General features: G+C 55.9%; 1 protein-coding gene across 3 annotated transcripts in view; it reads right to left on the bottom strand.

The window, feature by feature from the left end:
- Nucleotides 1–3,103: 3,103 nt before the first annotated feature.
- Nucleotides 3,104–25,392, bottom strand: part of AIFM3 (apoptosis inducing factor mitochondria associated 3) — a 42,266-nt gene continuing 19,977 nt past the window's right edge. For 2 of the 3 annotated variants that reach the window (XM_054392669.1, XM_054392670.1), the window contains 13 exons: nucleotides 22,794–22,906; nucleotides 20,667–20,753; nucleotides 17,215–17,306; nucleotides 14,902–15,032; nucleotides 13,283–13,398; nucleotides 12,888–12,959; nucleotides 12,510–12,573; nucleotides 11,150–11,226; nucleotides 8,862–8,979; nucleotides 6,645–6,743; nucleotides 6,000–6,075; nucleotides 4,997–5,101; nucleotides 3,104–3,143 (listed from right to left, as the gene is read on the bottom strand). In XM_054392669.1, coding sequence (XP_054248644.1) covers nucleotides 3,104–3,143; nucleotides 4,997–5,101; nucleotides 6,000–6,075; nucleotides 6,645–6,743; nucleotides 8,862–8,979; nucleotides 11,150–11,226; nucleotides 12,510–12,573; nucleotides 12,888–12,959; nucleotides 13,283–13,398; nucleotides 14,902–15,032; nucleotides 17,215–17,306; nucleotides 20,667–20,753; nucleotides 22,794–22,906 — 1,190 coding nt within the window. Of the gene's footprint in view, nucleotides 3,144–3,801; nucleotides 3,823–4,996; nucleotides 5,102–5,999; nucleotides 6,076–6,644; nucleotides 6,744–8,861; nucleotides 8,980–11,149; nucleotides 11,227–12,509; nucleotides 12,574–12,887; nucleotides 12,960–13,282; nucleotides 13,399–14,901; nucleotides 15,033–17,214; nucleotides 17,307–20,666; nucleotides 20,754–22,793; nucleotides 22,907–25,392 lie in introns of all 3 variants that reach the window. The other variant, XM_054392668.1, reaches the window with a different exon arrangement.

The following is a 25,392-nucleotide window of genomic DNA, read 5'->3' as shown; positions in this document are numbered from 1 at the left end:
CCAGGTCCTTTTCTGCCTGGCTGCTCTCCAGCCACTCTGTCCCCAGCCTGTAGTGCTGCATGGGGTTGTTGTAGCCAAAGTACAGAACCTGGCACTTGGACTTGTTGAATGCCATCCTGTTGGGCTCTGCCCATCTGTCCTTCTACAGAAAGGCTTCACTGGAGCCTCCAGAGTCATGGAGCATTTCACCCAACACTAAGCTCATGGCAATGCCCCATGGGGTTCCCCACTGCTCAGTGGCCCCAGGCCCCATTCAGGACTGAAGGTGGCAGTGGGGGACACAAGTGTGGCTTGAGATGGACGCGAATGGCAGGGAAAGGGGATGGTGCTTTGGGGCCTTCCAGGGTTAGCCCTACCCAACAGGCATAGTCTCATTTCATGGTCTTTGGCCTCCAACCCACCCCAGAAGGTGGATCAGAGAAGCTGCTGCCAATACTATGAAGAGGACATTGCAAATGTGGTCCTTAAGGGCCGGGCACTAGCAAGGGGCACTAGAAGCCAAATCAAAGGAAGATTCTTCTGCTTGCTAGAGTCGGAACAAAGCTGCAGAGCCCACTGCCATGTGTTGCCAAAAGCCCTCACCTGGGGCTGAAGGTGTGGTGAGACCACTGCAGTCCAGGAAGGGCTTCCACACCCAAGGACCCAGCCTCTCCTGAGCAGCTCTGCCACCACTGTGGCCTCATGGCCTGGTCCAGGGCAGCCTCTCCCCTGTCCTTACATCACCAACTGTGTGAAGTGGGAAAAACCCTGCTGGGAGCCCTGCCAGTGGGCAAGGATCCTGAGCACAGCGAGGGCAGGGGATGAGTAGTAAGGCCCCCCGAGGCCCTTCTGGTCTATTTGACCCTGTGGGTGTGACACTGGGCATGACATCTGAGGATGACACTGGTGAAGAGAGTCACCGCTAGACTGGGGAGGGTGTTTAGCTGCAGCTTGTAACACCAAACATCTCCCAGCCTCCAAAGTCACGCTTGGGAGGAATCACTGGGAGGTGGCTGGCCATCACTGTTCAGCTCAAACCAGGTCTAGCTGAGATGAGGGTAGCCAGCCCCTGGGAACAGGGAAAGTGTGCCACACAGGACAGGAAGAAGGAGAATCAGAGAATCACAGGAGGGTAGGGGTTGGAAGGCACCTCCAGAGAGCATCCATTCCAACCCCCCAGCCAGAGCAGGGGCACCCAGGGCAGCTCACACAGGAACACAGCCAGGTGGGGGTGGAAAGGCTCCACAGAAGGAGCTCCAGGCCTCCAGCACCCGCACACCAAACAAGTTTCTCCTCATGTTCGGGTGGAATATCCTGGGTCCCAACTTTTCCCTATTGGTCCTTGCCCTGTCACTGGGCACCACCCAGAGGCTGGCCCCTTCATCCTGACACCCACCCCTCAGATATTTATAGACATGGATCAGGTCCCCTCTCAGCCTTCTCCTCTCCAGACTAAACAGCCCCAGGCCTCTCAGTCTGTCTCCACAGCAGAGATCTTCCAGGCCCTTCATCATCCACTGGACTCTCTCCAGCTGATCCCTGTCTCTCCTGAACTGGGCAGCCCAGAGCCGGATATGGCTGGATTCCAGCTATTTCTATTGCCACAACCTCTGTGGGGATTGGAAATAAACACAGGTGAGGGGGACACGAATGGGAAGCCTCCACAGAAGAGGTGCCTTCACCTGATCAGCCTGCTGGCTGATGCACAGAGATGACCCCAAACCTTGGAAGGTATCAGAGATTAAGCAGACCCCAAGAATAGCACTGCTTTAATTCACGGGGGTGAATCGACCAAAAATAGAAATCCTCTGCTTTGGGCTCAGGCTAAAACACTGCTAGGGGGGAGGGGAAAAAAATCCTCCCCTGGGACAGAGCACTGGAGGCTCTCCAAGTGGGGTTCTCACCCCGGAGCTCCGCCCTGCTGATGGACACAGGGCTGTGGGCTGGCCAGGTCCACTCCTGAGCTGGAGAGGAGGCTCCTCCTCCAGCAAGGGGCAGGGAACACAGTAGCCAAGCATCGACAGGGAAAGCTGAGCTGGGAAGTGGAGCTTTGTCCATAGCCAGCAGGAGGAAGGTCAAGGAGGCCAGAGGGCAGCCAGCAATCCACCCTCGGGTGCCCTTCCTTCAGCCAAGCAGCACTGACCCCCGAAGCAGCCCTCCAGGGAAGAGGCAGCACCAGGCTGGTTGGAAGGGTGGCCACTAAGCCTGGGGGGGGGTGGGGTGGGGTGTGGGTTGCAGGCTGGCTGGAAGGGTGGCCCCAAGCCTGGGGTGCTGCAGGCTGGCTGTCACACCTCTGCACCCTCAGGGACTCACCAGCAGCTGCAAAGTCCAAACCAGTCCCTGAGAGATGGGGAGCATCTTCCCTGCTCCAGCCCTTCTGTGCTCTGGCACAGGGAAATGCTGGGAGGGGGGAGAAGCCGATGGGGGGAAGTGGGGGACGGACGACGACGACACTGATGAGTACCAGAGCTTCGGCAAGGAGCCACCTCTGCTGGGGTGGCTGGATGGGGGCCACCAGCCTGGAGAAGGGAGGATGGGAGAAACAGCGACAGGCTGCACGGAGACCACCCGGTGCGACCCCCATCTCTTGCCCCGCCCCGAGGCGCTCCCCAGGGTGGGTGGGCACAGGGAGATCTGTGGGAGGTGCTGTAGCCATGCGGAGCTGGGGGCCGCGGCGTCGGGGAGGAGCGCTGCTGGCAGCGGAGGAGGTCCGGGAAGGAGCAGCATGCGGGAGAGCTCCGGGGGCAGCCACAGGCACCCGCGCCGGCTACGGGGGCGAGGGCCATGCTGAGGGGGGGACCCGCTGAGGGGGGGACCCGCCCGCTGGGGACCCCTCAGCCCTTCAGCAGTACCCCTGCCTCGCCCATGCCTGCTGCCAGTGCCTGCTGTCGCTGGAGGCTGCTTTTCCAGCGCCCCACGGGAAGCGCAGCCCGGCAGGCGCCGGGGCAGAGGAGCCGGCGGCGGTCTGCCGGGAAGGTCGTGGCGCCAATTGGCAGGCGCGGGGTTCGTCCAGGTCTCGAAGGGAAAGGGCTCAGTTGCAGTGCCCCTGTGTCCCCGTGGAGCTGCCATCCCGTCTGCTGCCCCTGGCGAGAGTGGCATCCGGAGGGCACGGCCAGCAGCAGAGTTAGGAGCCTTTGCCGGTGAGCCAGGACATGTCTCCCGTTCTGGAAAAGGAAAAAGCCAGCAGGAGCGCTGCGAGGTGGTGCCCAGCAGGTGCACACCGTGCCCGGGCACCGCCCTTGGCCTCGGTCAGCAGTCCCAATCCCGGCAGGCGACAGCTAAGCCCGGGCAGGACGGCAGTGCCCGATCGTCCACCCTCACTCTCAGATCACAACAGCTGCCCAAACCCTCCCGTGAAGATCCTGAGCTCCACACAAAGCGGAGTGCAGGCAGTGCTCTTGTAAGACCACACACCCTCCTAGCATGCAGCTGCCAAGCCACGGAAGGCCACCTCCACGGGAGGTTGTCTCCACAGCTGAGCAGAGTCCCATCCCCATCAGATCTCCACACCAGAACCCCTCCAAGGGGATCACAGGATGTTAGGGGTTGGAAGTGACCTCCTGAGATCAAGTCCAACCCCTTCCCCTCTGCCAGAGCAGGACAAGGGATGCAGCAGCGGTGACCGTCCGACCCCGGGGCGGCTCCTCCCACCACCGGCACCACCCCCAGCACCGCGGCAGTGCGGCCGGGGAGCGCTCTGAAACGAGCCCGCAGCTGTAACCAAGTGTCCCAGCGTCCAGGAACTGGCGACACAGCCCAGGCAGGGGCCCTCCTGCCAGCCCTCCACACCCAGCTCCCCCGGGGATTCCAAACCCAACGTACTTGCCGTGACGGACAAACAGCCTAACGCGTGCGAGAGCAGCAGGGGACAGAGAGAAAAGGCAGTCAGGACCAGCCTCCTCCAGGCTCACTCGGCCCCCACCACGGCGGGGGGGGGGACAGCAGCTCCCTCACCACCAGACTGCCTCATGAGATGCCACCTCCACCCAGCAGCAAGCTAGGTGGCCAGGAACCGCTGCAGAGTGTACTGGAGGTGATTGGCACAGCCATGCCCTGGGCACTGGTGGCTGAGAGGACCCTTGACATGCTCCTCATCCAGAGGTGTCTGAGCTGGCTCAGGGCTGCCCAGGGACTAGGAGTGCTTCTCTCCCTGAGCTTTTGAGAATGTTCCAGGGACACCCCAAGGGACAGGGACCCATATTCCCTCCTCATCTCTCACCCCCACTCTAAAGGCTCCTTCCTGGCTGCCATCACCTCCATGCATCACAGCATGCTCCTCACCCACCCTCTCCACTTGATGGCAGTGAGCTCCTGCCCCATCATGTCTGGGTCAGGATTTCTCAGAGGGTTGGAAGCCTTCTGCTGTGAGGCCAGGCTGAGAGAGTTGGGATTGTTCAACCTGGAGAAGAGAAGGCTCCAGGGGAACCTTCTGGTGGCTTTTTACTGCGAAAGAGGCTGATGAGAAAGCTGGGAACAGACTTTTGAGCAGGGCCTGTTGTGACAGGACAAGGGGTGATGGTTTGAAACTAAAAGAAGGAGACATAGTGGCGAGAAGGCAGAAATGTTTGACACTGAGGGTGCCAAGACCCAAGCTGCCCAGAGAGGTGGGAGATGCTTTGTGCCTGGAACTGTTCCAGCTGAAGCTGTCTGGGGCTGTGAGCAACCTGATCTGTTTGGGGATGTCCCTGCTGACTGCAGGGGGTGGGATTGGATGGCCTCAACAGGTCCCTTCCAACCTAAACCAGTTTGGGATTCTATGATTCTGTAATTTGGATCCTGGTGTTGAAGAGTCTCTCTGTGTGCAAGATGCCATTAGAGCAGGCAGCTGGAAAGTAGCGTTGGGAGTGGCACAGAATGTGGGGCACAGAAAGGGAGATGTGAGAAGGGTATGAAGTGGAGAGAAGCAGGAAAGAGCTGCCCAGTGCCCGCTGGGGTCCTGTCTCACAGTGCTCAGCCTGTGCTGTACCCCATGGCCCCCTGCCCAGGCACTGCTGCTGCCTGCAGCCCCTCTACTCACTCCACGTCTCGTTTCCGGATGGTCCTGCCAGCAGCCAGGACCTCAGCCACCTTGGACACAATAGGGTCATAGTTCATGCTGGCCACAGCCACTACTTCATCACTCCTAGGGCAAGGCAGAGCAGAGCACAGCAGAGCAGTTAGGGCAGCCGCAGGCCGCCCCAGCTCCATCACCCAAAAAGAAACACGCTGGGGAGAAGAGGGAAGAAAAGAGAAACACCATGGCTGGCAGGGGGGGACAAGGGACAGGAGAGGGCTCAGAGCTGGCACTGGGGCTGGCCCCACTGTGCTGTCACTGATGCTGTGTGGCAAACATCACTGGGGTTGCGCATGGGGTGGAGACAGCTCTGGGCACCCTGGTATCTGTGGGAAAACACCTGCCAAGGTGGATCTGGTGGTGGACAAAAACCTGGGCATCAGGAAAGCTCTCAGCAGGTGCAGGGAAGTAGAGGAGTGGGCAGTCAGGACTTCCCTGGGGGACACTCTGTTGTGCTGCTCCACATCCCCTTCCTGATCACCTCCTCTAAGAGGGCAGAGTGCCCACCTCTGAGATGCTCCACAGGCTGTTCCCCACAGAGCATGGAAAAGGAGACAAGTGAACCAGGCTGAGTGGTGTGAGTGAGAGCACAAAGGATGGGCTGGGGGCCAGCCAGAGGGACCTGGGCAGGCTAGAGGGGTAGCTGAGAACCTCATGAGGTTCAACAAGGTCCAAGTGCAAGGTCCTGCACCTGGGTTGGGGCAACCCTCGATAACCCAGACTGGGGGATGATGAGATTGAGAGCAGCCCTGCAGGGAAGGACTTGGGGGTGCTGGTGGGGAGAAGCTGGACAGGAGCCAGCAATGGGCACTGGCTGCCCAGAAGGCCAATGGCTGCCTGGGCTGCATCCAGAGCAGCATGGCCAGAGCTGGAGAGAGGAGATCCTGCCCCTCTGCTCTGCTCTGCTGAGACCTCACCTGCAGGGCTGTGTCCAGCTCTGGGATCCCCACAGAAGACAAACACTTACTTGGTATAAAATGCCACAAACTTCAGTTCATCTAAATCCCCCTGAATGACAACATCATCGAATCCTTCCCCGTGGCCTGGAAGGCAGAGAAGTGGCTTCAGCAGCAGCTTCCCTGACTCCAGGTCTAGCCCCTAAGACAGAATGTGTCCACCCAGAGCTACACAGGAGCATCCAGCAGTTACCAAGAGACCAGCACCAGCAGGTGAGGCTATACCAAAGAGCATCCCCATCTTGTTCAGAGAACTACCAGAGAATGGTCTGGCTTGGAAGGGACCTCCAAAGGTCACCCAGTCCAACCCCCTCTGCACTCAGCAGGGACACCCTCCACTACATCAGGTTGCCCAGAGCCCTGAGCTAACTCAGGGGGCCTGTACCATTTCAGGGAGACTCTGACCCCCAACCCCTCATGACCACAGCCCTCCCTCTGGCCCTGTGCCCACGGCCGCCTGCTCCAGAGGAGGTATCAAACCCCTCAGGCGTCCTCAGGGAGGGAAGCAGACCCCAGGCAGAGGTCGGCAGCAGGGGAGGTGGCTGTGGGCGCTCCGGCAGAGCAGCAGCAGCAGCAAGCCGCAGGGCAGCCCCGGAGCTCAGGCAGAGCAGCGGCAGCAGCAGGCTTGCAGGGCAGCCCTGGAGGGAGGCTCTCACCGGCGTAGCGAACGCTCCTGCCGAACATGGCGGTCCACAGGTAGGGCACGGTGCTGAGCTCCGCGCCGTGCGCCAGCATGTTGAGAGCAGCAACCCGGCCTGCAAGGGCGAGGGGCACGGTGAGGCAGGCAAGGAATCCTCGGTGGGGGGTATGCATTAAGAAGAGTGTGTCCAGCAGATGCAGGGAGGTTCTCCTCCCACTCTTCTCTGCCCTGGTGAGGACACACCTGGAATGTTGCATCCAGTTCTGGGCTCCCCAGTTCAAGAGGGACAGGGATCTGCTGCAGAGAGTCCAAGAGAGGCTCCCAGGATGCTTGAGGGACTGGAGCAGTGCCCTGTGAGGAGAGGCTGAGAGCCCTGGGGCTGCTTACTCTGGAGAAGAGAAGACTGAGACGAGATTGAAGAAATGTTTCTAAAGAGCTGAGGGCTGGGGGTCAGGAAGGAAGGGACAGGGACAGCCTCTGCTTGCTTGTGCTCAGTTACTTGTGCTCTGCTCAGTTGCACCCTGGGATAGGACAAGGGGCAATGGAGAGAAAGTGCACAGGAGGTTCCACCTCAGCAGCAGGAGGAACTTCTTCCCTGGGAGGCTCCCAGAGCACTGGAACAGGCTGCCCAGGGGGGTTGTGGAGTCTCCTTCTGTGGAGACTTTCCAGCCCCCTCTGGATGCATTCCTGTGTGACCTGTGCTGGATTCTCTGGTCCTGCTCTGGTACAGGGGATGAACTGGAAGATCTCCAGAGGTCTCTTCCAACCCCTAACATCCTGTGATCCTGTGATCTAACACCTCCAATCCCAGAGGACAGGGAGACCAAGACCTTCTGCTCAGGCTAAAAACCAAGCAAAGCGCAACCAGCACCATAAAGGGAGGGTGGTGTGTGGGACAAGGCTGGGCTGGGACTGCTCCTGCTGACTCAAAACCTCAGAGTCACAGATTGCATCGGGTTGGAAAGGATCCTTAAAGGGCATCTTGTCCAACCCTCTGCAGTCAGCAGGGACACCTCCAACTAGAGCAGGCTACCCAGGGCCAGGCTGAGAGAGTTGGGCTTGTTCAGCCTTGAGAAGAGAAGGCTCCAGGGAGACCTTCTGGTGGCCTTTCAGTGCTGAAAGGCCTGATCTGAAAACTGGGGACAGAGTTTTGAGCAGGGCCTGTTGTGACAGGCCAAGGAGTAATGGTTTTAAACTCAAAGAGGGAGATTCAGAGTGGACAGAAGGGAGAAATGTTTGAAACTGAGGGTGGGGAGAGCCTGGCCCAGGTTGGCCAGAGAGGTGGGAGATGTTCCATGGCTGGAACCATTGCAGGTGAGGTGGTTTGGGACACTCTCTGAGCAACCTGCTCTAGTTGGGGATGTCCCTGCTGACTGCAGGCAGTTGGATGGGATGGCCTTGAAAGGTCCCTTCTCACCCAAACCCTTCTCTTATTCTATGATATTAGACAGGATAAGATGTTTACAAACATTCAGCTCCACCACCTTGGTCCCCTGCTGCCACCTGTCTCATTCTCTTGCTAAAGGGCTTGGGAATTTCAGGGGGATCTACAAAAGCCCTTTAGAATCATAGAATTGTTAGGGTTGGAAAGGACCTCAAGGATCAGCCAGTTCCAACCCCCCTGCCATGGGCAGGGACACCTCACACTACAGCAGGTTGCTCACAGCCACATCCAGCCTGGCTGCAAAGACCTCCAGGGATGAGGCTTCCACCACCTCCCTGGGCAACCTGTGCCAGTGTCTCACCACCCTCATGGGGAAGAATTTCTTCCTAACACCCAATCTGAATCTCCCCACTTCCAGCTTTGCTCCATTCCCCCTGGTCCTATCACTCCCTACCCCCTAAAACGTCCCTCCCCAGCTTTCTTGGAGCCCCCTTCAGATCCTGCAAGGCCACAAGAAGGTCTCCTCAGAGCCTTCTCCTCTCCAGACTGCACAACCCCAACTCTCTCAGTCTGTCCTCACAGGAGAGCAGCTCCAGCCCTCTGCTCATCCTCATGGCCCTTCTCTGGACACCTTCCAGCCCCTCCAGATCCCTCTTGGAACAGAGGCTCCAGAACTGGATGCAGTACTCCAGGTGTGGTCTCACAGAGCAGAGCAGAGAGGGAGAATCCCCTCCCTTGCCCTGCTGGCCACACTTCTGCTGCTGCAGCCCAGGCTCTGCTTGGCTCTCTGGGCTGCAAGTGCCATCTGCAGTTTGCTGGTGCACAGTGAAGGGACCAAAGAGCACCTACCATGCATGTGGGCCATCTGCCAGTGAGGGACATTCACCTTCTTGTTATTCCTCAAGGCCAAGGGGAAGGTGACAGCGTCACCAGCTGCGAAGACTCCGGGGACATTGGTTTGCATCATCTGCAGGGGGGGAAGCAGAAGAATGCAGCAGTGGTGGGTGAGGGTTGGGAGGGGTGGGGTTCACCCTAGAGGAGCAGAAACAGGGAACTGCTCTAGAGCTTTACTCTGCTGTTATGAGACCTCACCTGGAGTAAAGTGTACAGGTCTGGAGCTCTCAGTATAGGAAGGACAGAGAGGGTCTAGAGAAGGGCCAGGAAAATGCTCAGGGCTTGGAGCAGCTCTGCTATGAGGACAGGCTGAGGGAGCTGGGGGTGTTCAGCCTGGAGAAAAGGAGGCTCTGGGGAGACCTGAGTACGTGAAAGAGGCTCCAGGAAGGCTGCAGAGAGACTATTTGCAAAGACCTGCAGGGACAGGTTGAGGGGCAATGGCTTCAAGCTAGAGAATTTAGATTGGATATCAGATTAGATTGGATATCAAGAAGAAATTCTTTACTCTGAGGGTGGTGGAACACTGGCCCAGGTTGGCCAGGGAGGTGGTTGAGGTCCCTTCCCTGGAGATATTGACTGTGAGGCTCTGTGAGGCCCTGGGCAGCCTGAGCTAGTTGGGGATGTCCCTGCTGACTGTGGGGAGGTGAGACTGGACGAGCTTTGGAGGTCCCTTCCAACCTGGACCATTCTGTGATTCTATGATTCCACTGTCTCCAGGAACACAGAGACAACTTCTGCCTGGCTGTGGAAGCCCTGGGTGGAACACTGTCCAAGCAGACCACACAGGGAGTTGGTCTCTTCTCCCAGGTACCAAGAAATAGGAGGTGAGGAAATGGCCTCAGGTTGCACCAGGGGAGGTTTAGGTTGGACCTTAGAAGAGACTTCTTCCTGGAAAAAGGCTGTCAAGCCCTTGGAATGGGCTGCCCAAGGAGGTGGCTGAATCACCACCCCTGGAGGAGTGTACAAGATGTCCAGATGTAGTGCTGAGGTTAGGTACTGGTTGAAGTTGAGGATCTTTAAGGTCTTTTCTGACCCAATCACTCTATGAAATTCAGAGGCTCACAGAATGGCTCAGGTTGGAAGGGACCTCAGAGATCATCTACTGCAACCTCCTTGCCATGGGCAGGGACACCTCTCAGGTAGACTTGGGTGCTCAAGGCCTCACCCAACCTGGTCTTCAACACTCCCAGGGAGGAATCATCCACAGCCTCCCTGGGTAACCTGTTCCAGAGTCTCACCACCCTTGTACTGAAGAACTTCTTCCTAAGCTCCAGTCTGACCCTGCTCTCCCTCAGCTTCAAACCATTTCCCTTTGACCTATTGCTGGACAAGACCCTCTGCAGCCTTCCTATAGGATTCCTTCAGGTACTGGGACCTGCAGCATGCCACTGCCAAGGGGTTACTGGTCAGAAGAGACCTTGACTGGTGTCCTGGAGCCTCTGAGAAGATGGCATTTGCAAACAGAGCCCGACTCATGTCACATATGAGCAATAAATGCAGGGGTGGCAGGGAGTCCCAGCCCCCTGGACACAAGCCTTGCTCATGACCCCGTCAGCACCATCACCACTCCCATGGGAGGCACTGGTAGGAGGGAGGAGAGATGAGGCCCTTTGGGGTCCTTGAAAAGATGGATCTTTCTCAATTTCTTTTCTCCCAGGACATCTCAGAGCCAGATCCAAGCCACAGTATCCAGGGCAGGGATTTGCAAACCCCTCCCTTGCTGGGAAAGTCTCAAATAATCTTAGCATGAAGGGCCCAGCATCTCTGTATCTTGGTGGATGAAATGACCCTGAGGCAGCAGCTTGAAGCCCCAGGAAAGCTCGTCTCAGAGGACAGCAGAATCACAGAATCCCAGCATGGTGGGGTTGGAAGGGACCCCTGGAGATCATCCAGTCCAATACCCCTGCTAAAGCAAGGGCACACCCAGCTTGCCCAGCATCACAATGGCCAAGAGGGGGTCTGGAAGCTCTCCAGAGGAAGGAGACTCCACAACCTCTCTGGACAGCCTGCTCCAGGCCTCCAGCACCCTCACACCAAACAAGTTTCTTCTCCTCTTCAGATGGAACCTCCTGGCTTCCAGTTTGTGCCAGATGTGTCCTGTCCTGTCCCTGGGCACCACTGACAAGAGTTCTGTCCCCATCCTCCTACCCCCCTCACCCATTAGATATTGATCAGCAGAGGTGGGATCCCTCAGCTTCTCTCTCCTGCTCTTCCCCCTGGCAGGAGGTGCTCCCCAGGCTCACCTTGTTGACCACAATGAAGCCTTTGGAGTCGATGTTGATGCCACTCTGCTTGAGAAAGCTGGTTGCTGGCACTGCACCTGTGGGAGAAGGCAGGGGCTGGACACAGAAGCCCTGTGGGGCTGCCTCCAAGGCTGACAGATGTCCCCTTGCCCAGACAACTCATTTGTCCCCAGGCTGCTCCAGGAGCAGCAGGGAGCAAGCACCTACAGACTCCCCAGCACCACCAGACCCTCCACACCCCTGGGGTCCCTACTGCTCTCCAAGCTATCAGAGCACCACTGCAACCTGCCTGTCACCTTCTCCTCACATTTGGAGATAATTTTTGATCCATTTGTCTTTTACAAGCATTTAGGGAAAAAAAAAAAACAACCAACAGGAGGCCCCAGGAGCCCTCAGGACTCCAGCCAGCCCTCAACATTTTCTTCAGCTTGGATTTTCCTTCTCTGCTTTTTTTTTCCCCCTCCAGCCTTCAGAGACCAGAGCAGTCAAGAACTCAACAGAAGCAGAATTAACCTTGGGCTGGCACTTTTTTTTACTGGCCTGTAATCACTGGGGAAAGGTTACAGAGAGAGAAAAGGGATTTCTCTCCCCCCTCCCCCCCAACTGTAAAGGAGAAAAATCCTCTCTTCCAGGGCAGTGTCAGTGAAAAGAAAAACAAAGGGGAAAAAAGTTTCAGTTTGGGGAGTCTGTAAAAAAACCATCACCCAGAGTAGATAAGCCTGGCCTGAATGGGTGCTTTTCCAGCAGCCATTGCCAGCTTCCAACCACATTTTCAGTTGCATTTTGGGCTGGAGGCTCTAGAAAAGCCTTTTTCAGCTTTCATGGAATCATAGAATTGTTAGGGTTGGAAGGGACCCCAAGGCTCATCCAGTTCCAACCCCCCTGCCATGGGCAGGGACACCTCACACCACAGCAGGTTGCTCACAGCCACATCCAGCCTGGCTGCAAAAACCTCCAGGGATGAGGCTTCCACCACCTCCCTGGGCAACCTGTGCCAGTGTCTCACCACCCTCATGGGGAAAAATTTCTTCCCAACATCTGAATCTACCCACTTCTGGTTTTGCTCCATTCCCCCTGGTCCTATCACTCCCTGACCCCCTAAAAAGTCCCTCCCCAGCTTTCTTGTAGCCCCCTTCAGATACTGCAAGGCCACAAGAAGGTCACCTCAGAGCCTTCTCCTCTCCAAATGAGAGCTACTCCAGCCCTCTGATCATCCTTCTTTGGGCACCTTTCAGCTTTGCTTCAGGTGTGGCAGCTGAACAGGGCTGGCACAGCACCACCAGCACCACCCCTGGGGCCTCATCAATGCCACTTTGCCTCCAGTTTCTCCGGCAGCAGCCTGCAGGCTCTGCCCCCTTACCCACGCCAACGACGCAGACATCAGCACGCAGGACCTTGCCACTCTTCAGCACCACCTCCTTCAGCTGCAGGAGACACAGGGGAGCATCAGGGGAGGTTTAGGGCCCCCACACAACCACCCCTTAGCAGCAGCAGCTTCAACTCTGCTGTGCAAGGAGACCGCAGCTCCTTACACTGGCAGCAGGAGGAGCACAGGAGTGGTGAAACCACCACACTCCTCCCATGTTGGAGCACCTTTGCTCCTGGGGGCTACACCCAGGGATAGGAACTGGGGGAAAGAGGGTGGGTGGGAGGGGCTTGGAAAGAGAAGAGGGCAAAAGCCCAGTGGTGAAGGGAAAGTGGAGAGGATGCTGTGGCAATGCCCCTGCCCATACCCTACCTTGCCCTCCTGCTCCCGCAGCTCTGACACCTCTGTCTGCATGTAGAACTTCACCCTGTTGCTCTCAAACATCTGGAAAGGGGGGTGGACATGGGACAGAGCAGAAGAGATCAGGACCCCAAGTCACCCATGTTCCTTGTGCCCCCTTTTACTGCCCTGCCCACCCTCCCGGCTACTCCTCAACCCTTGCAAGGTCCCCGGGATTTGGCACCACCTCTGTCCCCAAGGTGCCCTACAGCAGATGGACCACAAGAGGGAAGCTACAGCCCATTCTTTCCTCCTGCTGACTGCCACCATCCCAGCTCTGGTAACAAACTCATTGGTGCAATAAATGAAAGGAACAGAGCCTGCCCTGTCCCCAGCCCCACCCCCCAAAGAGAGGAACGCGAGGTCACCTTCATCACAGAACGGCCAACTCTCTCCCCAAAGAACTTCTTGAAGGGGACTTCCTCCAGCTCCACCACGGACACGGAGTGAGCCCTCTCTGCGAGGTAGGCAGCCACCTCCATCCCTGGGGAACAGAAGCAGGGCCAAGAGGCTGCAGGTCCCCGCCGCCCTGGCGCCATACTGCATCACCAGCACCGGCCGCAGTGGAGGAGCAGCCTTTTTTTTCCTGCCTAGGGGGAAGGGGGTGTTGGAACTGTTCTGTGGGGAGATCTGGGGGATCCCACAAGGGACTACATCAGGTCAGTGATCCTGCCCCTGTACTCGTGTCTCACCACCCTCATGGTGTAAAACTTCTTCCTAACATCCAATCTGAATCTCCCCACTTCTAGTTTTTCTCCATTCCCCCTGGTCCTGTCACTCCCTGACACCCTCAAAAGTCCCTCCCCAGCTTTCTTGTAGCCTCCTTCAGATACTGGAAGGCCACAAGAAGGTCACCTCAGAGCCTTCTCTTCTCCACACTGAACAGACCCAACTCCTTCAGTCTGTCCTCATAGGAGAGCAGCTCCAGCCCTCTGCTCATCCTCATGGCCCTTCTCTGGACACCTTCCAGCAACTCCAGAGGTGGAACAGAGGCTCCAGCACTGGATGCAGTACTCCAGGTGTGGTCTCAGCAGAGTGGAGCAGAGGGGGAGAATCCCCTCCCTGGCCCTGCTGGCCACACTTCTCCTGCTGCAGCCCAGGCTCTGCTTGGCTCTCTGGGCTGCAAGTGCTCACTGCAGGCTCACGTTGAGCTTCTCCTCCCCCAGCACCCCTAAGTCATAGAATCATAGAATCAGTCAGGGTTGGAAGGGACCACAAGGATCATCTAGTTCTAAACCCCCTGCCATGGCCAGGGACACCTCACACTACAGCAGGCTGGCCAGAGCCTCATCCAGCCTGGCTGCAAACACCTCCAGGGATGGGACCTCAACCACCTCCCTGGACAACCCATTCCAGGCTCTCACCATTCTCATGGGGAAGAACTTCTTCCTCACGTCCAGCCTGAATCTCCTCACTTCCAGCTTTCTTCCATTCCCCTCAGTCCTATCACTACCTGATAGCCTAAAAAGTCCCTCCCCAGCTTTCTTGTAGCCTCCTTCAGCTCCTGCAAGGCCACAAGAAGGTCACCTTGGAGCCTTCTCTTCTCCAGACTGAACAGCCCCAACCCTTTCAGTCTGTCCTCATAGGAGAGGAGCTCCAGCCCTCTGCTCATCCTGGTGGCCCTTCTCTGGACACCTTCCAGCATGTCCAGATCCCTCTTGTAATAGAGGCTCCAGCACTGGACGCAGTACTCCAGATGGGGTCTCAGCAGAGCTGAGCAGAGGGGGAGAATCCCCTCCCTTGCCCTGCTGGCCACACTTCTCCTGCTGCAGCCCAGGCTCTGCTTGGCTCTCTGGGCTGCAAGTGCTCACTGACAGCTCCTGTTGAGCTTCTCGTCCCCCAGCACCCCCAAGTTCCTCTCCTCAGGGCTGCTTTCTAGCCAGTCCTTTTCTTCAAGGCTGCTCTTAAGCCAGTCCCTTCCCAACCTATATCAGTGCTTGGGATTGCCCTGACCCAGCTGCAGGGCACTCACCCAGCAGGCACTCACCCAGGAAGGATGCCCCCACAATCACCACGTTCTTGCTGGTGGCCAACTTCACCACACGGTTGGCGTCTTCGGGTGTCCGGATGTTGAAGACATTCTCCACCTCCTTGCCTTTGCAGCTGAGAGCTTTGGGCCTGGAAAGCACAGAGTGGCAGTGATGCAGCTGCTCTGCATGGAACCACACAATCCTTTGGGTTGGAAAAGACCTTTCAGATCACTAAAGCCCAATCCTGAACCCAGTGCTGCCAGGGCACCACTAAACCGTGGCCCTCAGCACCGCATCTCTGGGGCTTTGAAAAGGAAAAAAAACCTCCAGGGATGGGGACTCCACCACTGCCCTGGGCAGCCTGGGCCAGGCCTGGACAACCCTTTTGGGGAAGAAATGATTCCTCATGTCCAACCTAAACCTTCCCTTTAAGGCCTTTTGCTGATGTCCTATCATTTGTTCATTGGGAGAACAGACCAATCCCCACCTGGCTCTAACCTCCTTTGAGGCAGTTGTAGAGAGCAATGAGGTCTCCTCTCAGCCTCCTCTTCTCCAGGCTTAACATCCCCAGCTCCCTCAGCTGCTCCTCCCCAGCCCTGTTCTCCAGACCCTTCCCCAGCTTTGTTGCTCTTCTCTGGACCTGCTCCAGCCCCTCAATGTCCTTCTTGGAGTAAGAAGCTCAAAACTGAACCCAGGATTTGAGATTTGGCCTCATCAGTGCCCAGCACAGAGGCACCATCCCTGTCTTACTCCTGCTGGCCACTATTGCTGATCCAAGCCAGGATGCTGTTGGGCTTCTTGGCCAGCTGGGCCATGGTGGCAAGAGGGACTGCAGAATTCTTTCCTTGGGCTCCAGCAGCGTCTCAGCCTTTCCTTTTTCCACCTTTCTCTGTGCTGGAGAGGTAGCATGGGGAAAATCCCAATGCTGGTGCACACTGGTCAGAGCATGACCACAGACCTAGGTGGTGCAGGAAATGCTCAAGGTCCCCATCCTGGGTTGGGCTGAGCTTCCTGTAGAGCACTGTGCTGCTATACTGTGCTGGTGCTTAACTGCTGGCATGCTATGGAATTTGCAGAAGCCTCATGAGGCACAGCAAGCTGACTCTGTGCTCCAGCAGACCTTCTGGAGCCAGGTAGTAAAAGTTTCATGATGCCCTGCAGATGCAGGCTCCAGGAGCTGCTCTGAGGCCACGCTGCTGATGCTGTGGCAGCTCCAGCCCAGCCTCCCCACACACTGACTGCAGCCTAGAGATTTTTAAGTAGCTGGCCTCTGCAGAGCCAGCTGACACCTGGAAATGGGTTACAGGTCACCTGAATCGTTTAGGAACCATCAAAACATCAACCCAGAGTACCTGGAGCTTGTGCTTAAGGGTTTGGAAAGTGTTGCCTAAAGGCTTCATCCTCTTCTGAACCTCACCAGGTGGCTGCTGAGGTGGCATCATGGCTGCAGTACTGCACAGCCCAGCAGCAGTCTCTAGGACTTGGGAGATGCTGCAGCTGTTGGTGGCCCATCAGGGTGCAACACAAGTCCCTGCCCTGGCTGGTCTCCAGCATTTCTTCCCCAGGTGATCAATTCAGCAGGAGCTGCATTTCATCTGCTTTGTTTTGTGCCTTGGTGTGAAGCAGCACAAGAGAGCCAGGGTGCCACATTTCACAGCTTCACAGCTGGCACTGGGCTAGAAGAGACCCTCCAAGGGCATCCTGTCCAAGGGCATCCTGTCCAACCCCCCTGCAGGCAGCAGGGACACCTCCAGCTAGAGCAGGCTGCACAGGGACACAGCAAGGCTGAGCTTGGATGTCTCCAGGGATGGGGCCTCAAGCACAGCCCTGGGCAGCCTGTTCCAGTGTCTCCCCAGCCTCACTGTGCACAACTTCCTCCTCATGTCCAACCTCAATCTGCCCTGCTCCAGGTCCAAACCACTGCCCCTCATCCTATCCCCACAGCCCCTTCTGAACAGTCCCTCCCCAGCCTTCCTGGAGGTCTCTCTAGAGCTTCCACCCCATCTGGCCATTGTGATGCTGGGCAAGCTGCTGTGGGTGCCCCTGCTTTAGCCAGGGGGGTTGTACTGGGTGATCTCCAGAGGTCCCTTCCAACCCCCCACCATGCAGGGATGCCTGGATATAAATCTAGATGTAGATGTACAGACACAGACAGATGTAGACAGACCTATCCAAGAAACCTTCCTCACCTTTCCTGCAAGCACTCTGGCAAACAAATCCAGTGCCCAGTCCAACCACCACACCCAGTCCCTCACTCCCAGTCACAGCTCCTTCCCTTTCTCAGACCAAACAGCTTCCCTTGGTCTTCCCAGTGGATGCCCATGGCTTACGTGTTTCCAGTGGCTATCAGCAGCTTGTTGTATTCCATCTTAAATCCATCCTTGAACACAGCTGTCTTGTTCTTGATGTCCACAGCAGCAACCTGAAATCATTCCTAGATGAAGTTAAGGGATGAGGGAAAAAAACCCACCCTAGACATTCACTGAGCTCCAAGACCAACCAACTTTCATCTGCTGGGTTTCCATCCCCTGGCTTCCCACCCACAGCTTTGCCAGCCAAGACCTCAAATATGCCTGGTTGCCTTTTCCCAAATCACAGGATGCCAGCTTGGAAGGGGCCCCAAGAATCATCTGGTCCAACCCTTCCAGGTGATGGTGGAACTGGAATGAGCTGGCCCAGCACTCAGGTGAGCTGAGCCTTCAATCTTCCCAGTGTAGGGGATTCCACTGCTTCCCTTGGGAGATGATCCCAGTGTCCAACTGTGCTCATGGGCAAACATTTTCTTCTGCAGTCCAATGGGAATCTCCCCAGCAGTAACTTGTCCCCATCACCCCTTGCCTTTCCCATGGGACTCCTTGTACAAAGGGAGTCTCCATCCTCCTGGTAGCCACCCTCTATGTACTGCTCCACCTATCATATGTACTAGGAAATCCTTGAAGATCTCCTTGAGCATTGGCATCAGTTTTGGAACCCTCACTCCAAGAAGGACATTGAGGGGCTGGAGCAGGGAGGGCTTTTTGCCAGAGAAGGGCAACAAAGCTGGGGAAGGGCCTGGAGAACAGGATTGGGAAGGAGCAGCTGAGGGAGCTGGGGGTGTTCAGTCACTTAAAAGGATACTCTACAAGGAGTGGAGGAAAGGACAGCTGGAATGGGGGGATATAAGGAAGCTGCCCCAGCAGCAAGAGACCTGCTTGGGAAAGCCAAAGCACAGCTTGAATTGAATCTAGCCAGGCAGCTCAAAGGGAACACGAAGAATTTCTACAGGTATATTAATGGTCAAAAGAAGCCTAGGGAAGGTGTGGGCCCCTCAGAAAGGAAACAGTGAAATGGTCACAAGGGACCTGGAAAAGGCTGAGGTTCTCAAGGACTTCTTTACCTCAGTCTTCACTGCAAGGGCCTCCAGCCACACTCCTGGAATAGTCATGGAAGCTAATGGCAAGAAGCAGAAGGAAGAACAGCCCATCATAAGTGAAGAGCAGGTTGGTGATCACCTGAAGAACCTGAAAGTGTTCAAGTCCATGGGACCTGATGGGATACACCCAGGGGTACTGAGAGAACTGGCAGAGGAGGTTGCTCAACCTCTCTCTATTATATTCCAAAAGTCCTGGCAGTCTGGGGAAGTCCCCACTGACTGGAAAAGGGCAAACTCCCATTACTCCCATTTTCAGAAAGGGGAAGAAGGAAGAACCAGGGAACTGCAGGCCAGGCAGTCTCACCTCTGTGCCTGCTAAGATCATGGAGCAGATTCTCCTGCAGGCACTACTGAGACAGAAGAATAGTCAAGAGGTGATTGGGTACAGTCAGCATGGGGTTCCCAAGGGCAAATCCTGCCTGACAAACCTGGTGGCCTTCTAAGAACAGGTCACAACCTTAATAGATGAGGGGAGAGCAACTGATGGCATTGACCTGGACCTGAGCAAAGCCTTCCACACTGTCCCACACCACAGCCTGGTCTCCAAACTGGTGACACATGGCTTGGATGGGTGGACCACAAGATGGATAAAGAACTGGCTTGATGGTCACACCCAAAGAGTGGCTGTCAATGGCTCCATGTCCCAGTGCAGGCCAGGGACAAGTGGAGTCCCTCAGGGCTCAGTCCTGGGACCAGGCTTGTTCAACATCTTTGTCAGTGCCATGGGCAGTGGCATTGAGTGCACCCTCAGCAAGTTTGCTGATGGCACCAAGCTGTGTGGTGCAGCAGACAGGCTGGAGGGAAGGGATCCATCCAGAGGGACCTGGACAGGCTGGAGAGGTGAGCCCAGGACAACCTCAGGAGCTTCAACAAGACCAAGGGCAAGGTCCTGCAGCTGGGTCCAGGCAATCCCAAGCACAAATCCAGGCTGGGCAGGGACTGGCTGGAGAGCAGCCCTGAGGAGAGGGACTTGGGGGTGCTGGGGGATGAGAAGCTCAACAGGAGCTGTCAGTGTGCACTTGCAGCCCAGAGAGCCAAGCAGAGCCTGGGCTGCATCAAGAGAAGTGTGGCCAGCAGGGCAAGGGAGGGGATTCTCCCCCTCTGCTCAGCTCTGCTGAGACCCCACCTGGAGTACTGTGTCCAGTTCTGGAGCCCCTATTACAAGAGGGATCTGGAGGTGCTGGAAGGTGTCCAGAGAAGGGCCATGAGGATGAGCAGAGGGCTGGAGCTCCTCTCCTATGAGGAAAGACTGAGAGAGTTGGGGCTGTTCAGTCTGGAGAAGAGAAGGCTCCAAGGTGACCTTCTTGTAGCTTTTCAATATCTGAAGGGGGCTACAAGAAAGCTGGGGAGGGACTTTTGAGGGTGTCAGGGAGTGACAGGACCAGGGGGAATGGAAGAAAGCTGGAAGTGGGGAGATTCAGGCTGGATGTGAGGAAGAAGTTCTTCCCCATGAGAGTGGTGAGAGCCTGGAATGGGTTGTCCAGGGAGGTGGTTGAGGTCCCATCCCTGGAGGTGTTTGCAGCCAGGCTGGATGAGGCTCTGGCCAGCCTGCTCTAGTGTGAGGTGTCCCTGCCCTTGGCAGGGGGTTTAGAACTAGATGATCCTTGTGGTCCCTTCCAACCCTGACTGTTTCTATAATTCTAAGAGGAGTCTGAGAGGAGACCTCATTGCTCTCTAGAGCTCCCTGAAAGGAGGCTGGAGCCAGGTGGGTGTTGGTCTCTTCTGCCTAATCTCAGGTGATAGAAGGAGAGCAAATGGCATGGAATTGTGCCAGGGGAGGTTGAGGTTGGAGAGGAGGAAAAATTTCTTTTCTGCAAGAGTGGTCAGGGATTGGAAGAGGCTGCCCTGGGAGGTGGTAGAGTCCCCATGCCTGGAGGTATTCAAGAAGCATGTGGCCATGGCACTTGGGGTCATGGTTTGGTGGCCATGGTGGTGTTGGGTTGCTGTTTGGACTGGATGATTTTAGAGGCCTTTTCCAACCCAAACAATTCTGTGATTGATTCTATAAATAAAATAGCAGAGAGAGATGTTTTAGCCATGGCTGTCTGCACAGCCTCCTAGTCAGAGGCCAGCTGGTCACTGCAGATCCAAGGGAGGATGCTTGCAAAAGGCAGGCAAGAAGTGATGGTCACCGAGCAGTGTGCACAGAGTCCTTCCTACCAGTGGAGGAAACTGCAGCAGCAGTGGCTTTGAAAACCTACAGGCAACCTCTGCTCTGGGGCATAAACCAGGGAGGGGGACACCCAAGGTTTCTGCCATGGCACTCAGGGAACCAAGAGCAGGGGACAGCTGCCACACTTCCTAAGCACGGCCTCTGTGTCCCAGCACTTGCAGCAGAGGGCCTGCAGGTGCACACAGGACTCTCCTTACCTGCATTTCAGTCAGGACTTCAATGTCATAGCTGCAGAAGAACTCCTTGGGGCGCAGGGCGATCTGTTCCGGGTGGGAATCCATTGACTGCAAAAAGAAGCTGACCTGCTGTCAGCTGCTGGGTGGAGAAATGTCCACCACCAACACCAGTCAGCAGCAGCTTCAACTAAGTCCTTGTGGGACAGAGTTTGTCTCCAGGAGCTGGAATTAAAGCCTGATCCAATAAACCTCATCACAAGATGCTGCACTGGGCTCTGGTTCCTCCCCTGCTGCTCGGCATGGCAGCGGCTAAGGCAGCACCCAGGGAGTTCTTCCAAAGGTCCTCAAAGCAGCTCTAGCTGCAGGTCCTGATGACACCCACACAAGCTCATTGCAGCAAAAGGAAAGCATCCTTATTTGGAAAACAAGCAGTTGCCAGGGAAAAGGGGAGCTGAAGGAGTCAAAGGACATCAGAACCAGCACACCAAGGTCCACACCTTCAAAAGCACCCAAGTTCTGCAGCAGGAGGTCCCTCAGAAGCTGAAGCAGTGATGGAAGGGACCCTCCAAGGGCATCTTGGCCAAGCCCCCTGCAGGCAGCAGGGACACTTCCAGCTAGAGCAGGCTGCACAGGGACACAGCAAGGCTGATGTGGGATGTCTGCAGGGATTGGGACTTGTGCTGGGTTACACCCATCCTGGATGGGGCTGAAGGAACCCAGCCCCCAGGTGGACAAAAGAAACTTAATCCGGGGGGGACTTGGCCCCTCCCCTGCTGGGAGAAGGGGGTCCCCTGACTCCAAAGTGGTCTCTTCCACTCCCCCTTCCTGTCCACAAGCCTATCACAGGGCAGACATCTCACTGCTTGCTCTCTTTCCTGCCTCGTCTGCTGGTAAAGATCCCTGCTGCTGCCACTGCCCCCTGCACTGACCACCTGGCTGGGGCCTCCTTTCTCCCAACTGAATCCACTGACATCCAAGGGAACACAAGGCCATCCAGGCTTGGGTTTGTATATTTTCCCACTTACCCTTATCCCTCACCTCTGTGAACCCCCCCTGTTACTGATATATATATATATACACACACATTTTTTTTTCCCTTTTGTAAAAAAAAAAAGAAAATTTACTTCTCTTATTTCCAAACCGACTTCAGACTATTTCTTTGATGAATTTACTTCCTCTCTCCCCTACCCTTTTTTTTTTTCCCTTTTCCTCTCTCTCCACCTTGCTGGGAGAAAGGGAGAGGGGCGGGAGAGGAATCTCAATCTATTATCATTTGGGCTCCTGAACTCCAGTCAGAGCTCAAACCGCCACAGGGCCTCAACCACAGATGGTGAAGCTCTTGATTCACAGAGTCAGAGATTGCATTGGGTTGGAAGGGACCCTCCAAGAGCATCTTGTCCAACCCCCCTGCAGGCAGCTGGGACAGCTTCAGCTAGAGTAGGATGCACAGGGACACAGCAAGTCTCAATCGGGGCTATGCAGGCTGGAGAAGAGAAGGCTCCAGGGAGCCCTCAGAGCTGCATTTCTAAATCTTCAGGGCACCTCCAGGAAGGCTGGGGAGGGACTGCTCAGAAGGGCCTGTGGGGATAGGATGAGGGGCAATGGTTCGGACCTGGAGCAGGGCAGATTTAGGTTGGACATGAGGAAGAAGTTGTGCACAGTGAGGCTGGGGAGACACTGGAACAGGCTGCCCAGGGCTGTGCTTGAGGCCCCATCCCTGGAGACATCCAAGCTCAGCCTTGCTGTGTCCCTGTGCAGCCTGCTCTAGCTGGAGGTGTCCCTGCTGCCTGCAGGGAGGTTGGCCAGGATGCCCTTGGAAGGTCCCTTTCAACCCAATGCACTGTGTGTGAATCTGTGTGTGTGTGTGTGTGTGAATGCAGGTCCAAGATGGCCAAGACAGCTCTTGCTGGACTTCTGAAGCATGCCTCTGTTTCTGTGCTGGAGAAGCTCTCAGCTCAGAGCTTGGACAACTCTTTTGTGTTTCCCTACTTCAACAAACTGAAAGAAGGGGAAAAAAAATTCCAGGGGCAAACAGAGACAGGACAAATAAGGAGGAAGAAAAATCTCCTGCTGCTGCCATGAGGAACAGGAGGAAAGGTCCTAGGGCAAGTGCTGGATCTGGGGAGGAACATGCCATAGGCTACAAACCTTGCTGAGCTTGGGCCTGTCATAGGGCAGGTGTCTGTCCATGGTGCACATCACAATCCTGTCTGAGAAGCCCTCTTGCCGCAGTGTCTCTGCACAGACCAGGCCAGCTGCCCCTGAGGATGAGGAAGAAGAGGAGGAGGAGGAAGGGAATAGGCAGCTGTAAATGTGGAGGGGCTGAGCCTCTTGCTCCTAAACCCCCTGTTATGGGCTGAATCAGATCATCCCTTCCTCCGTGCCAATAACTTACTCTTTCAGTACATCTACCACTGAGAGAGAGCAAATCGCACCACACTCAGGATTTGGAAGTCAGGATGGAATTGTTTTCACCAATGAAAGGAAACAGAACAGTACAAAAGGACAATAAACATGCACAGAGTATATTCACACACACACATATATATATGGGGAGAAATAACAGCAGGCACCACTACAGGTTAGGAGCTGCCCTGCTGGAAAGCAGCTCCACAGAGAAAGACCTTGGAGTTCTGGTGGACAGCAAGTTCTGCATGGAACAACAATGTGCTCTTGTGGCCAAGAGAGCCAATGGGATCCTGGGGTGTATCAAGAAAGGTGTCCAGCAGGGCTAGGGAAGTTCTTCTCCCTCTCTGCTCTGCCCTGCTGAGACCACAGCTGCAATCCTGTGTCCAGTTTGGGGCTCCCCAGTTGAAGAGAGACAGAGACCTGCTGGAGAGAATCCAACAGAGAGCCAGGAGGATGCTTAGGGGACTTGAGCATCTCCCCTGTGAAGAGAGCCTGAGAGCCCTGGGGCTGTTTAGTGTGGAGAAGACTGAGAGGGGATCTGATCCATGTCTATCAATATTTGAGGGGTGGGGGTCAGGAGGAGGGGGCCAGGCTCTTTTTGGTGGTTCACAGTGATAAGCCAAGGAACAATGGCTTCAAACTAGAACGTAGAAGATTTCAGCTCAACATGAGGAGAAACTTCTTTGCAGTGAGGGTGACAGAGCCCTGGAACAGGCTGCCCAGGGGGGTTGTGGAGTCTCCTCTGGAGACTTTCCAACCCCACCTGGATGCATTCCTGTGCAGACTCCCCTGAGTGATCCTGCTCTGGCAGGGGGCTTGGACCTGATGATCTCTGGAGGTCCCTTCCAACCTCTCATATACTGTGGTATTTTATATACATGTACATATACACACAATTTAACAACAACACAGGACGCCCTCCCTCCTCCCTTTGATTCAGCTCTTTGAGGCAGATCTCCAAAAGAATAAGTTATTGGAGGAAGGAGGGAAATCTAATTCAAACTGTAACACCCCCACCAGCTGGCCCTTCCCAAGGCAAGGAGCTTGCAGGTGGGGGTGGTTGCAGCAGGCAGAAGGGTGGACCCTATGTGGAGTGTGACATCAGCCCTGGCCTTTCCTTCAGCTGACAGAAGTACTCCTGAGGAGTGCTGCAAAATGCCTGCACACCTTGCACAAGCTCAGATGGCCACAAGTAGCCACGCAGACCCTGACACTGCCCTGCTCAGGGGAGGCTTCTTGCTCTTTCCCCTCTATGCACTCAGTGGGTGGTTGGGGGGTACAGCCACACATGGAGGGCAGAGAGACCTCCCTGCTTCACACAGCCGAGAAGTTGGCTCTCTGCTTCAGCACAGAGGATTTGGCATCAATCTCTTTGAGAGGGTTTTATTTGCTTGTTTTCAAACACACACAGACACACACACACAGACACACGACTGGACAGGCTGAGAGCTGGGCAGAGAGGAACCTAATGAGGACCAACAAGGAGAAGTGCAGAATTCCTGCATCTGGGAAGGAAGAAGAAACTACTCCAGGTTAGGAGGGGATCTGCTGGAGAGCAGCCCTATGGAGAAGGACCTGGGAGTGCTGGGGGGTACCAAGTTCTGCATGGGTCAGCAATGTGCCCTGGTGGCCAAGAGGCCAATGGCATCCTGGGGGGCATTCAGAGGAGTGTGGCCAGCAGAGCCAGGGAGCTTCTCCTCCCCCTCTGCTCTGCCCTGCTGAGACCTCACCTGGAATATTGCATCCAGTTCTGGGCTCCCCAGCTCAAGAGGGACAGGGATCTGCTGCAGAGAGTCCAAGAGAGGCTCCCAGGATGCTTGAGGGACTGGAGCAGTGCCCTGTGAGGAGAGGCTGAGAGCCCTGGGGCTGCTTAGTCTCGAGAAGACTGAGAGGAGATCTAATAATTGTCTGTAAATATTTGAGGGCTGGATGTCAGGAAGGAAGGGATGGGGCCAGCCTCTGCTCACTTGCACCCTGGGATAGGACAAGGGGCAATGGAGAGAAAGTGCAGCACAGGAGGTTCCACCTCAACAGGAGGAGGAACTTCTTCCCTGGGAGGCTCCCAGAGCACTGGAACAGGCTGCCCAGAGAGGTTGTGGAGTCTCCTTCTGTGGAGACTTTCAAGCCCCCTCTGGATGCATTCCTATGTGACCTGTGCTGGATTCTATGGTCCTGCTCTGGTGCAGGGGGGTTGCACTCACAGAATCACAGGTTGGAAAAGACCTCAAGGATCATCAAAGTCCAATCTATCACCCAAGACATCATGACCACTAAACCATGTCACCAAGTGCCACATCCAATCCTCTCTTGAACACCTCCAGGGATGGTGACTCCACCA

This window comes from Indicator indicator, chromosome 26 (genome assembly GCF_027791375.1).
Source record: "Indicator indicator isolate 239-I01 chromosome 26, UM_Iind_1.1, whole genome shotgun sequence".
Lineage (NCBI taxonomy): Eukaryota > Metazoa > Chordata > Aves > Piciformes > Indicatoridae > Indicator > Indicator indicator.
Note: the sequence above shows the minus strand (reverse complement) of the source record. Positions and strands in the feature narration are given on the sequence as shown.